The sequence below is a fragment of the Sander lucioperca genome, chromosome 15 (genome assembly GCF_008315115.2).
Source record: "Sander lucioperca isolate FBNREF2018 chromosome 15, SLUC_FBN_1.2, whole genome shotgun sequence".
NCBI classification, from domain to species: Eukaryota; Metazoa; Chordata; class Actinopteri; order Perciformes; family Percidae; genus Sander; species Sander lucioperca.
In genome coordinates this window covers 1,260,974-1,275,673 of record NC_050187.1, presented here as the reverse complement: position 1 = coordinate 1,275,673, position 14,700 = coordinate 1,260,974, and the positions used below count along the sequence as shown (strand labels likewise).

Sequence of the window (14,700 nt, the reverse complement as noted above, 5' to 3'; positions counted from 1 at the left end):
TTCGGCCTTCTTGGAGACCTTGAATGGAGTCCTGCATGGGGCTCCAGTGGGGGACTCCATAGTCCTGCTGGGGGACTTCAACACGCACGTGGGCAATGATGGAGACACATGGAGAGGCGTGATTGGGAGGAACGGCCTCCCTGATCAAAACCAGAGTGGTTGTTTGTTGTTGGACTTCTGTGCTGGTCATGGATTGTCTATAACGAACACCATGTTCGAACATAGGGATGCTCATAAGTGTACTTGGTACCAGAGCACCCTAGGCCAAAGGTCAATGATCGATTTTATAATCGTTTCATCTGATCTGAGGCTGTATGTTTTGGACACTCGGGTGAAGAGAGGGGCAGAGCTGTCAACCGATCACCATCTGGTGGTGAGTTGGGTCAGGGGGTGGGGGAGGACTCTGGACAGACCTGGTAAGCCCAAACGGGTAGTATGGGTAAATTGGGAACGTATGGAGGAGGCCCCTGTCCGACAGACTTTCAACTCACACCTCCGGCGGAGCTTTTCGTGCATCCCTGTGGAGGCTGGGGGCATTGAACCGGAGTGGACAATGTTCAAAGTTTCCATTGCTGAAGCTGCGGCGAGAAGCTGTGGTCTTAGGGTCTTAGGTGCCTCAAGGGGCGGTAACCCACGAACACCGTGGTGGACAGCGGTGGTCAGGGAAGTCGTCCGACTGAAGGAGTCTTTCCGGGATATGTTATCCCAGAGGACTCCGGAGGCAGTTGCAAGGTACCGAAGGGCTGCAGCCTCTGCCGTGAAAGAGGCAAAGCAGCGGGTGTGGGAGAAGTTTGGAGAAGACATGGAGAAGGACTTTCGGTCGGCACCAAGGTGCTTCTGGAAAACCGTTCGCCACCTCAGGAGGGGGAAGCGGGGAACCATCCAAGCTGTGTACAGTAAGGATGGGACGCTGTTGACCTCAACTGAGGAGGTAATAGGGCGGTGGAAGGAGCACTTTGAGGAACTCCTGAATCCGACTAATACGCCCTCTATATTAGAGGCAGACCTGGAGGATGATGGGGGATTGTTGTCAATTTCCCAGGCGGAAGTCACTGATGTAGTCAAACAACTCCACAGTGGCAAAGCCCCAGGGATTGATGAGATCCGTCCAGAAATGCTCAAGGCTCTGGGTGTGGAGGGGCTGTCTTGGTTGACACACCTCTTCAACATTGCGTGGAAGTCTGGGACGGTGCCTAAGGAGTGGCAGACCGGGGTGGTGGTCCCCCTTTTCAAAAAGGGGGACCAGAGGGTGTGTGCCAATTACAGGGGTATCACACTTCTCAGCCTCCCCGGCAAAGTCTACTCCAAGGTGCTGGAAAGGAGGGTTCGGCCGATAGTCGAACCTCAGGTTGAAGAGGAGGGAGGGAGGGAGCCTGGGAGTATGCCCAACCGGTCTACGTGTGTTTCGTGGATTTGGAGAAGGCATATGACCGGGTCCCCCGGGAGATACTGTGGGAGGTGCTGCAGGAGTATGGGGTGAGGGGGTCTCTTCTCAGGGCCATCCAATCTTCGTTCCTACCCTCACCTATGGTCATGAAGGCTGGGTCATGACCGAAAGAACGAGATCCAGGGTACAAGTGGCCGAAATGGGTTTCCTCAGGAGGGTGGCGGGCGTCTCCCTTAGAGATAGGGTAAGAAGCTCAGTTATCCGTGAGGAGCTCGGAGTAGAGCCGCTGCTCCTTCACGTCGAAAGGAGCCAGTTGAGGTGGTTTTGGCATCTGGTAAGGATGCCCCCTGGGCGCCTCCCTAGGGAGGTGTTCCAGGCACGTCCAGCTGGGAGGAGGCCTCGGGGAAGACCCAGGACTAGGTGGAGGGATTATATCTCCAACCTGGCCTGGGAACGCCTCGGGATCCCCCAGTCGGAGCTGGTTGATGTGGCTCGGGAAAAGGAAGTGTGGGGTCCCCTGCTGGAGCTGCTCCCCCCGCGACCCAGTCAGTCAGTCTAAACATTTATCATCTTTGACATTAGTTCCAATCAATTCATCAATCAGTCAATCAAACAATGAATTTATTTGTCACGTGAAATGTAATGCTGTCAGTTTACAATGTATGCATTAAAAACAGAATCGGAATCAGAATACTTTATTGATCCCTCAGGGAAATTATTTAGTTGCAGTTGCTCACAGTCACATTCAATGTAAAATAAGAGTCTTAAAATAGCTATTTTTAAAACACTAAGAAGGCTCGACATAACATGAAACTTTGTTCCAAGTATCACCAGGGTCTCTACACATGAACTCGAGCATTGAGAACATTGTTTGTGTACCCAGAGTTTACTAAAAAGAAAGGTTTTAAGCAACTCACATTAGCAGTTGTTGTTTACGCTATCTGCCATTTTCTCAGTCAAAAAGATGCTATCATAGAAGTGCCCCTCAAACTCCCATTCAAAAGGCCATTTGACCGAAAATACGGTAAATGTTAAAAGTGGCGTTTCCGTCCTAATTATGCTTTTAAACGAAAGTCGCGTAAATTCACAAAAAGACCCTAGGTTGCATTTTGGCGAGACGCTTTAAGTAGAGTTAAATGAGATTAGGTTACAAGTCAGATTAGGTTAAAAAGATTGTTTCAATGTATTGTACAAATTTAATTGTAGTGCAGTGTACAGTATGAATGTAGCAGCAGTTAATGAATAAATAACATGTAGCTGATAACTATTGCTGATAACTATTGCAGGAATTATTGTACATAATTGTCCAAGAATATTGCGATGTGATGTGGAGATGCGTGCTGTGAGACCAGTTTAAACTCTAAGCATGTGACACTCAACACAAAATATATGTATATGATAGTAACATGCACGCCTCAATCAGTAAAGAAAAGGAAGAGAGTGGTGTGTCCTGAGTCTGCTACACTCATGAGTTGACCTATTTTTGTATGGGTCATTATAATGGACATATACATATGGAGTAAGTTAGCCACAGTTTGTCTGTAAATGTCATGCATCACTGTATCAGTAACAAATTGGTAGCAGAAGCCTGAGCAGCACAGAGACACAGACAGGTGAGCTCTGATGTCACACTGAAATGTCTGGCTGTAGGTTCATGAGCTACTAAAGATTCAATATAAGGTGAAGTTTCTGATGAATGTCATTATTGTTGGAGCGTTGCTGTGTTTTGTAGCCTGGAAATCCAGACCCAAATCCGAAAGATTAAGGGTCCGGCAATGAGTAATGAAAATGGCCCAACTCGAGGGGTGGCACCAAGCATGCGTTTGAAAATCTCACTGCACGCAATTGGATAACACTACGACTAATCACAACAATACACAGGGTGACGTATCCAGAGCCCCTTACGCTTAGCTACCAGTGGAGCTAACTGGTAGATTAAACTCTTAGCTACCAGCGGAGCTAACTGGTAGATTAATCTCTTAGCTACCAGCAGAGCTAACTGGTAGATTAATCTCTTAGCTACCAGCGGAGCTAACTGGTAGATTAAACTCTTAGCTACCAGAGGAGCTAACTGTTAGATTAAACTCTTGCTGTATCCGGTCGGCAAAACAGCAAAAACGTCCTTCTTGCAAAGGAACGATTGGAGCGCCGTCTTCTGTTCCTCTTTTAGATAAAAAGCTGGTGTTCATCCGTAGCCATCTTGCAATGTTTACTAATGACTTTGACGTCGCAGCGCTGTCATCATCTGTTTAGCTCGCCTCTGGCCCGCCTATATCAGATACACCGATGTGATTGGTGCAGCTCGGCTACAAGGGCATAGTTAATGAGCATCATTACTGAATGCCCAACATGACATCATGACTTTGCGTAAACATACACACCACTTTCCTAAAGCCAAGAGGTGTGTCATCTGTACGCATTTTCAGATGTCCGCGTGTATGTTTACGTTGTATACAGCTGACTGCAGTCTGCAACGTCTTTCTAAAGCCACGTGGCGTGTGGGGGTTGGGTTGAAAAGAAGAAACGGTTTGGATTAGGAAAAGAAGAACGGGGTTGGGTTTAGGAAAATAACAAACGTGTAATGGAAACATCACACAAGGGACATAAAGGAAACGCCACACATGGGATGCGATCCCCGCTCTCCTGGGTGAAAGTCCTGTGTTTTACCCATCTGCCACCCCAAGTAACCTCTTCAGTCGGATTTCCGGCATTTCATACGCCATCAATTCACACGCAATCGCAAGTTGATGTAAGTCAATGGAGGCCAAACGGCGTTGATAAACACGCGAAATAGCCTCTTTATAACACGCAAATCATGGAATATGAATTGGCGTGTCATATATACGCCACTTCATGAGATCAGTCTGGAATGCCAGAGTGACTCGCTGAGCAAATTCAAATTGTGCTCTCGCGAGAACTCTGGATTTCCAGGGTAGTGCTTTTGTCATGAAGTAGGAAACTTTTGAGTTGTGTAGTCAAATCAACAGACAAAAACATTTTGCAGAGCCAGTGAATTTCCCATGTACAACATAACTGCATTGGAGCATAGACGCAGCAACAGTGTGGCCCCCTGAAGCACAGGTTTCAAAGCAGCATGGGGACATACTATTCTTGAACAAGGCGCAGTTCAAAATAAGGGGCCCTCTGAAAAGCGAGGCTTAAACCTGATACATCCCCTCCAAGGCTGCTGTAATTCCCAGCTTTACCTGGGCCAATTAAAACAGGCCGACACAACACAACACAAAAAGCTGTTTCCTGCTCCCAAATGGTCTGGAAATCTGAGGAGAGGAGAAGACAGGAGACACAGGGAGAGTGAAGGAAGGGATGAGTGGGTTGGTTATGCTGCAGGTTGCAGGTGGTGAGGGAAATTGACATGGTTAAAAGGTGTAACAGACCTGCATAATGCATGTGTCCTCCAAAGCCCAAGTGATGTCTTTCTTTCGTGAAAAACTGATTTTTACAAAATGTTCAGAAAACAGTGAAATCTTTTAAAAAAACATCCCAAGCTATTAAAGGGTAACTACCGTTTTTTTCCAACCTGGACCCTATTTTCCTATGTTTTTGTGTCTAAGTGACTGATGGGAACAACAAATCTTTTTTTTTAGCTTAATTTACCTTAACTGAACAGCTTCGGAGTCATTGGAATGGTTATATGACTTTTTTCGGGTTGAATGGTGGCCGTCTCGCTGCCCCCTAACTTTGGGCCGGTGGGCCACCGGTAGCGATGGACTTTTTCACACTATCGTCATGGCTAAGCCGGCAAGAAAGAAGCAGAAAGCTAGGAAAGCATTGTCAGAGGAACAGAGGAAGAGGAAACAGCAGACTGACCGAGACAGGAGTCAGACACGAGTAAACATCGGACCTAACGTTTTCAGAATGGCGAGAACTGAGACAAACTGAAGCCTGCAAATCCGATGCTGACCTGGCGTTCTTGCTTTACCTTCACAAAACTGCTCATATACGCAGTTGAATGCCACCCATACCCTTAGATCTGCGTTTACCCGCCGGTAAATCTTCACTGGATGACTCGCTTCAGTATGGTGGGAAATTGGCAACTTTCCCTCTTTAGCGTTTAGCTTAGCGCAGCACCATTGCGTCCATAAACAACACTGTCCCCGTCATCCTCCCCAGTTCCATCCTCTCGTCAAAAATTGACACATCTGGTTGCAAAAAAAACAAGATGGCGACACCCTTATTACCAAACTCGAGGCTTCAAAACGGCAGTCCACTATTTTTACAGTCTATGTGGGTTTCAGGCTTGGTCCACTCACTTTCGTCCAAATAGTGCACTGTGTTACTGTTGGCCAGAAAATGAAAGACTGTGAGCTTGGGCTGGGTATCATTCAAAAATGTTCGATACCAATGCCGTGACTTCGATACCGGTTCCTAAACCATAGTTTTTTACGATACCAATTTTTTAAAATCCATTTCAACAAAAAGAAATTACACCATTACACATTACGGCACAAATCTTTTTATTTATTTTTTCAGCTTCTACTACTTGAGCCCCATCTCTGTGCATAACTCTGTTGCGTGTGACTACGACGTGTAACGTTAGACAGCCAATCACAGACATTATTAGATCTCGGTAGAAGCATCCTGCATGCTTATTGGCTCACTGACGCTGATGAGATTTACTCCTTAGAAATTGACATTGGGTATTGAATGACGAGGCATTTTTTCAATACTCGATACTTTAGAGGCAATTCGGTCGGTGCCTAAAGTATTGAATCGGTACCCAGCCCTACTGTGAGCTGATATAACCCTTGTGTTGTCCTCAGGTCAAATTTGACCTGTTTTCAAAGGTTTTTTTAATCAGAAATATGGGTTTCTTACAACCAAATTTAAATAACCTGGGTCTATGGGTGTACGTTGTATGGAAGCCATGCAACGTTCTCCGCGTGTAAAATTAATGGTGACTTCCATTGAATTTTGGGTGTTTTATTTAATTTCATATCATGTTTAAATAGTTTTAAAACAGTATCCTGACTAAACTTTGACATAAACCAGTCTGTGATTTACTTAACATCCTCTGATTTAACTTTAGTTTTAGACATTAGTCAAAATAATTTCTTTCTTTAAACTAAAACATGAGGTATAATGTCACATAAATTAGGTTTATTGACCATGAATTAAAAAAAGGGACATAGACGTTTTTAAAAAAAGCGACAAAAGCATCAAAAAAAGTTAATTTCCAATTTCTGACCCGGAAGGAGAAAGTTCACGGTCGACGGGAGGACAACACAAGGATCACGGTAGAACAAATAAATGATTGTTAAAAAAAATATTTTTTCTAAATGTTTTTGAAATATAATTTTATTGTTAAAAATGTGATATATATCTGAAGAGATATGCTAATGTCCTTTACTTTTGTTAATGTTTCAGTTGTGAGGAATAATAACTTGTAGACACACTGGCTCACCGTCAATTCCAGTGATCCCTTCAGACACCGCAGATACTCCTCCCATGAGTCAGCCCCTACACACCCACCAGCATCAGCCTTTACCCTGTGCACAACTGCATGTCCCTTTGATTAAGCATCCACCTGAGCCAAAACATCATAAACCAAACACTGTTCCACCTGCAGCACCAAACAACAGCCAGCAAAACAGCTGCTGCCACAGCCACTTCACAGAAAAGAGACCGCAAGCTTCCAGGAAGGATTCCAGCACTCACTTCCTGTCTCTGTGGAAAATAGTGGTGGCGCTGTCTGACTGTTTGAAGGTCTTCACTGTTTTCTCATAATTCTCCCTTTGAATCAAATCAGCCATGCTGTTTTACAGGTTGCAGTCAGGGATCAGTGATATGCTGAACCAAAATAGCTTTTACGTTGAGTTTAAATCAGAAGAGACACTATTAACTTTACTGTCTTTACAAGCTGTTAGAAGAACTCTAGTAGGCTTTACCAGTAGATTGTCTTTTCTTTAAATCAGCTGATTTGGAGAGAAAAAAGCACCCTGGAGGTCCTCAACAACATGCAACTTGTATTCTTTTCATGTAGAAATAAGTTTAATGATGCTTGGTATAAACACCACGTAGACAACCAACAGCAATAAAACAGAGCTCTTGGTTGTGGCCCCCAAGGCGCTGCTCCAGAAGGTTGGAGATCTCATTCTGGATGTTGACGGGTGCGCCATCTGCCCATCATCTGAGGTCCACCTCCTTGGTGTAATCCTGGACCCCACCCTCTCTTTTCAGACTTGCATCAAATCCATCACCAAATCAGCCTTTTTTCATCTCAAAAACATCTCCAGACTCTGGCCATCACTCTCTGACTTCGTGGTAGAAACCCTCATTCATGCTTTCATAACCTCCCGTTTGGACTACTGCAATGGAGTCCTGTCTGGGATCCCCAGCAAAACCCAAGACAAAACTCTGCCGCCAGGGCCCTCACCCACACCAAGACCTGGCAGCACATCACCCCAACCCTCATCCACCTTTACTGGCTCCCAATTACAGTCCCTCCAGAAAAACGTGATTATGCGATCGCATAATTCAATGCATAATCAGCCAAAGTCCACATATTTATGCGGGGGCCGCATTTTTTCAAATCCGACGCACTTTCGTTGCATAAATTGCCAATTTCCGCGCAAAATATGCGGGGCTTGCATGATTTCATAATCCCCGCATTTTTGTTGCAAAAAAGTCACATATATCTTAGCAGAAAGTTGAAAAATGTTTACTTCACACAAGAGCAGCCATTTTCCCCTGTTGCCATGGGAACGTTATGAAGTGACGTAATTACGCGACGTGAACATCATCGAAAAGCTGCAAACCCCGCGATGAAGCCATGATGAAACCGCAATTTTTGCAAGTTCCCGCAATTTCATCACTTAAAATTGCATAAATATCCCGCATATTCCATCGCATTTTTTAAGAAAACATGCCGCATAATCAAGGATTTTTGTCCGCAACAATCACAAAAAAAAAAATTCTGGAAGGACTGCAATTAAGTCCCGCATCACATATCAAATCCTCCTTCTCACCTACAAATCCCTCCATGCCCTGGCCCCACAGTACCTCTCCGACCTCCTCCATCCATACACCCCCACCCTGAAACCTGCGGTCCTCAGACGCTGGCCTGCTCTCCGTTCCCCACACCAGACTCTGTACCTTCAGAGACAGAGCCTTTAGTGTTGCAGCCCCATCCCTCTGGAACCCCCTCCCTGCAGATATCTGAAATACTACATCCCTAGACATTTTTAAAAAAACTCCTCAAACACCACCTGTTTACCACAGCCTACAACCTCCTTTAGCTTAGCCACAGCAATTCTGTAAAGTGTCCTTGGGTATTAAATAATAATTTAGATCACAATCACATTGGTGGTCAGATAAATGCAATTAGTCTCACATTGTCCAGTTGTAGTTGCTGCATTCTGTGACTATTCTACACATGGTTGGCAGCGACTGCAGGTTGAAAAGCCCAGGCTCCTATTGAGCTCTTGTGGCTTGATTTTAATTTAATTAAACGCTTTCTCTTGTTCTCATCCATTGCAATTAATTCAGTGTCTTTTTTTTTTTCATCTCGGCGGCACAAAGAGGTCTTATGATCAGCCATATAGAGGGGGATCCCACAGAAGTAGCGCCATTGGAGCAGCACCCCAACTTTTCACACTGTCTTCGCTCATGGCTAAACACAGAGGGGGGAAAAGCATCAAAGAGAAAAAGACCCTGAACATCACTCCCAACTCCCAAGATTCCCCTCTGTTCCCTCAGAAAGGGAGCCCTCCTTTTTTTACAATCAAATGGCCAGGCTGGGATTCCTCACATTCCTGGCGCTGAAAAGAGCGGAGTGAAATTTCTGCGTCGGGGTGGACGCTCTGTTATACAAATTGCAGCCGTTTTGTCTTTGCAGTGCACCCATGTATGTGGCATTTTGAAGGTGTTCATTGTTGATGTGCCCCTCCTCTTCACTGTCTCTGCCATGAAAGCTCACATTCCTGCTGCAGCCAGCTCAGAGGTGCAGGGTAAATTGAGTGGACGGGCAGCAGGTTGCGTGGCTCCCCTCTGTTTGTTTTGCCAAGTAAAAATCTGAGCAGGGCTTCTTTTCTCTACCTGTCTGACGGCTTTTGACGAGAGGGCCTGTTTTCCAGTGCGTCCCCAGGCTCCTGTTTAGAGCTCAGCCAAAAACACACCCACACTGCTTTTCTTTAGCTGTCCCCACACTAAAGGATAATGCCCTCCTTAGCTTCGTCTTTTTTCAACATTGTCAATTCATTAATGATTCCTTTCACAACTTGAGTGTGTGTGTGTGTGTGTGTGTGTGTGTGTGTGTGTGTGTGTGTGTGTGTGTGTGTGTGTGGCCCCTAAAGCCAACCTGACTCCTGCAGTGAGACCAGACAGGCTTAAATCAGGACTTAGACCCTGTATGTCACACAGCCAGTAGCCCCTTCATAACAATCACTAAGTCGGTGCCCCCCCCGGGGCCACCAGACTACCCATCTCGCAAAGTAGATGCCATACTGCAGCTCAAACTGCTTCGTTCTCAAAAAGCAAAATGATTCCTCTCATTTTACATGAGGCTTAAAGGATCATTCTCAGAGCTTACAACCTGGGTCCTATCTTTGTAGTTTGGGCCATCTGGTGTTGCTGTTATGATGACATTGTAAAGTTGCAATTTCTTTCCAGTACACCATGCTTTAATTTGATCTATCCTGCCTTCATCAGGGGAGGATCTGACTTTGTCGATCAATTAGGCATGTGATCTATCATTGTAATGTTTTGTATTTATGGTGATTTAGAAGTCCCGTGACTTCTACTCACTAAAGTCATTAAGATCAGGGAACACGGTAACATTGCTACAACAAAGTCTGATGGGTCAAGAAGCAAAGGAGTCAGTAACAAACCAACAGCCCATCCAGATTGTCTGAACCACTTTTTTTCTGGAGGCCAAACTGAAAGTGAGCGCACCTGAAATGTGAATAATACTCCCTCATTGCACAGGAAAACTGTGTGCACACAGCTACAGTATGTCTTTTATCTATGAGGGATGTTTATGAATAGTTTGGGGGTAGACACTCCCTCCTTCCTTGTCCTCACCCTGCACTACTGCAACTGGCTCCTCTCCAGAGTCCCTGTACCTGCCACTAAACCACTAAACCTCTGCAGCTGCTCCACAAGACACTGGCCTACAAGCAGTGTAATTCTGGCCTTGTTCTTTCTTGGGGCAGCGCTACCTTGCCCCCCCCCCATGTAAAACCAATAGATATTTGAATTCCTTCATTCCTTCTGCCATTAGGCTCTTGAATGCTGTTGATGGCAGCGACCTGTAACATTCAGAGCTTGTAATTCTGGGGAATCGTAATGCTTTGATTTATGTATTTATTACTTTACTTAAGTTGGATTTTGATTGTATATTTATTTAATTTAGCTTAATGTCGGCAACCCCTGTGTGCTTTGCTGCTCTTGCCTGGGTTTCCCATTTGTTGGCCTGCTGCTACAGACATGTTGGTTGATTGGATGATCGCAATGGTGTTTGTTTAGTATAGGACTGGTTTACTGCAAAGTTGAATTGCTCTTTAGGGATAAATAAAGTTGTTTAAATTGAATTGAATTGAATGTGTAGATTTGGGTATACATGCTAAGGGACATTTTAACTCCATTCAATTCAATTCCATATGCTTTATTGGCATGACATTTGGCATGTGTTGCCAAAGCACAATTATGAAGGACAATGAATGAAATTAACAAAAAATAAAGTGAATAACAATATTAGTTAATTGAATAAAAAATTGTGAAGTAGATTAAATACAATAATATATATAAGTAGTCCGGTTAGTATTGGTCCAATATCAATGTGACTTAACTTAAACAATGTAAGACAAAGAAAAACTATACAAGTGTTAATCTACTGATAATAATATAAAGAGATGTTGGTTGGCATATTACAAGATATGTAATATTCTAGTGATGTCAAAAGAAAATCTACTGTTTGGGTCTGGTTATGACTTAGCCAGTCAGTTGTTTTAGAGCCCAGACTCGAGGTCAGGCCCAGGTATTCAACATTATGGTTTCCAGACAAGCAATAGAAAGGATAGTCAGATCAGAACATTGCACCGCTGCTCACTAACAGATACAGTCATTTTGACAGATTATATGCTTATGCCTCCATCCTGTAATCACACGCAGCCCATAAAAGCCAGTGACCTACCAATTTGAGAATCCCTGCTGTTTTTGCACCGTGCACCGACTCATTGCATGGTGCTATTACTGGCTTTAAGATCCCTGCACAGATGTCAGGTCCATTTTATGGAAACCTAGCTTTTATTTTTCTTTCACATTTTGGGTGTTTGTAGCAGTTTTTGACTGTTTTTTTCTCTTCAGAACAGCGTAAGTTTGTAATCATTTTTTGTTTAAAGGATTTCAAAGGGTAGGGTTATGAATTGATGATCTCTTTTTAGTTAGAGTGCTCGTGCTGTGATGGAGACATCATTATTTAGTTATGAATGAACAGCCTCGTATCCCTTTGGCTTGAATGAGTTTCTTTTTGTGTGACATGTGCTAAGCTCCTTGGTTTTAGTGGTAAGGGGAAAATGAGGGGTCACTACCCACACAGACACAAACTCAGCCTCATAACAGACTCCCCATTGGCCCGGGCTTAGTCATGAGACCCTGGCAATGAGAAAGCTCTCACCCAATAAGGTGCCCCGTGGGGAAAGCCCTGGTCCAATAAGAAGGCCCCCTGGGGTAAGGCTGGGGGATTACCAGCCCGAGCCTGTGGATTGAGCTTCAGGGCGAGGGAGGGGGGCACGAGTCGAAGCACAGGGCTACTCGGTCGCCAGGGCCAGCGGCCTCCTTTAAATGGTTGCTACGGAGCAGGTATCAAACGTGCGAGAGTCGCACACAGTCACGGTCATGGAGGGTATTAAATGGCAACAAAGAGACAGTTATTCTGCAATAATCCGCCCTGCTGAGTGCAAGTTATTCTTCAATAATCAAGAGGCTATAGGAGCAGGCGGGACAGAGCTGTGATCACAAGAGCATGGTGCTGCAAGGAGCTTGACTCACACACACACACACACACACACACACACATAGGACACACCCTATCAACCCAGACACACAAACTTTATTTATCACTTGTACATACACACAGCTTGTGTGTTTCTCCTGTCTCACACTCAAAGTATTAGTAATCCAGTCTCAGTGACACACAGGCAACACTCTTTCAGTGTTGATTCCAGGTTAGTCTCGTATTGCCAGACCTATCTCCACAGCGCTGTGAAGTAAGGTATGGCTCTACCACAGATACATTCTGGGATAGGAGAAAAAACCGCTCTGGGTTGTTTGCATTTCTTTAAACCAATCACAATCGTCTTTTGGGCGGCGCTAAGGTCGGGATGCAGAGACAGTGGCTCTGCTAAATAGTCTTGGGAAGGAACTTGTTTTGGTGGAACATTGACACCCTGCAAAAGAATGAAACAATGAAATACATTTGAAATAAAGCCAAACATTTTTTTTATATATATTTACTTATCCGTTTAGTTCCCTGTCCATTTACATTTCTTCTTTCATTCTTGAATTTACATATTCACATGAAGACATATGTAGTTTTCGGACGTGTCCCATGTGTATTATGATATTCCGCATGTGAAAACCCACATTTCTAATGTTGATTTCTCCTCTCTTTTCATCTCCCTCCACCCCTCTCTCCTCCCCCAGGTCTGAGTGTGTGTGCAGTCTGGGCTCAGAGTTTCGTCGTGGGGCTGGTGTGTTGGACATGGTGTTTGAGTCTCCGTTCCAGCTCTTCACCTGCAGCTATGATACCTTCATTCGACTGTGGGACCTCCGGCTCAGCCCACGGTACGCCCCCAGTTAGTGCAACAGTCAGTGCTCATTTGGGATTTTCTGTTGAGACCATGTACGATCTGTTTGTTAAATAGTGACAGATCTTTACGACATACTTGATACCAAAACTAGCATGTTAGTAGCTAGGACACCGTCTTCTTTTGGGAATTTGAGTGCTTAGCACCAACCACATGGTGTAGTTTACATCCTACAGCTACGAACATTATTGTTAATAATAATAATAATAATAATAACTTTATTTGTATAGCACCTTTCATACAGGAAATGCAGCACAAATTGCTTCATAATAAGGAAATTACAGGACATGCAACATTTTGCCTTCCCAGTGAGTTATGACAACAAACAACCAACAGTAAAGTGTGTGGGCTCCAACGTGACCTCGTGGTGCATTCAGGTGCACCTCATTAACTCTAAAAATAACATAAAAATCTCAAACTGTTGTTGTTGTAAAGTACTCTTCTGCCATCTAGTGGCTCTTATTGTGGTATTGCTATCACTGCAGGGGGAAATGAATCAAATCGTGACCTTAAAATCGAAAATGTATTCAAATCGTGGATTTGAAGAATCGTGACACCCCTAGTTGTTAGGGATTGCAATTTACGTTGAAGCACTTAAAGCAGTTGAAGTGTCAGATGAAGCGTAATTACTGAAATGAAATGTAAGTTTTTACTTTAAACCCAGTAGGCAGTTGAATAGTCAGTTTGTATTTAAACCGTGAAAATAGTTGAAATAATAGTTGATGAGTTGGAGCTGACAGCAGGTGAACTGTCACTCAATGCAGAAGCCGTGAAAGCGGTTGAAATGTAAGTTGATGAGTAAGCACTGAATGACAAAGGATACAAGGGTGAAAAACTTGCACTTATTCTGAGTAATTGACCAAATGGAAGGATATCCTAAAAGTCTAGCCCTAATACAAGTATGAATGATAATACTTAATGAAACCCACAATGCCAAGTGAAAATTCTTGGGTCTTCAGTAGAGTTAAAATCTTGAGTGAGCTGGCTAATATTACAGTATTACATACAGTAATTACAGCATAGTCCTGCAGACATAGTTTGGTCACTTGCTTACATGCAAATATCTCCTATCTTTAAATGAGAAAACCTTCTTAGGTCCCTCAGTATTGTCCTCTCGTCAGAATAAAAGAAAAGCTTCTGAAATAACAGGTATGGTGTAAAAATAATGTCAAGCCTATACTGTTTAATTTCCAGCAGTGTGAGCACAGGGAGCTAACCTGCAGCCCTCTGTGGGGCTCATTAATGCAGCAGCCCCTCACTTCAGTACATGCTGGCAGGTTCCCTTTATGATTGGGGAGGGCAGCATTTATTTTGGACAGCAGGGGTTAGAGGTATTTCAGGGTGATCAGTCAAGTAAGACAAATTAGATCTGATTGGCAGATCGCTCTGGGGACTTTGAAAGAGGTTGGGTTGGGGTGAAGGTTGGCAGAGGGGGGTCCCTCTTTAGATATCAATAATTCATATGCCCAAACCTAACTGGCCTCAAAA

The 14,700-nt window shown here is 44.2% G+C and overlaps 1 protein-coding gene across 1 annotated transcript in view; it reads left to right on the top strand.

Annotated features, from left to right (window-relative positions):
• The window catches only part of fbxw4 (F-box and WD repeat domain containing 4), a 74,198-nt gene that overhangs the window by 53,600 nt on the left and 5,898 nt on the right, over window positions 1-14,700 (top strand). The window contains exon 7 of the mRNA XM_031304699.2: window positions 13,049-13,189. Coding sequence (XP_031160559.1) covers window positions 13,049-13,189 — 141 coding nt within the window. The remainder of the gene's footprint in view (window positions 1-13,048; window positions 13,190-14,700) is intronic.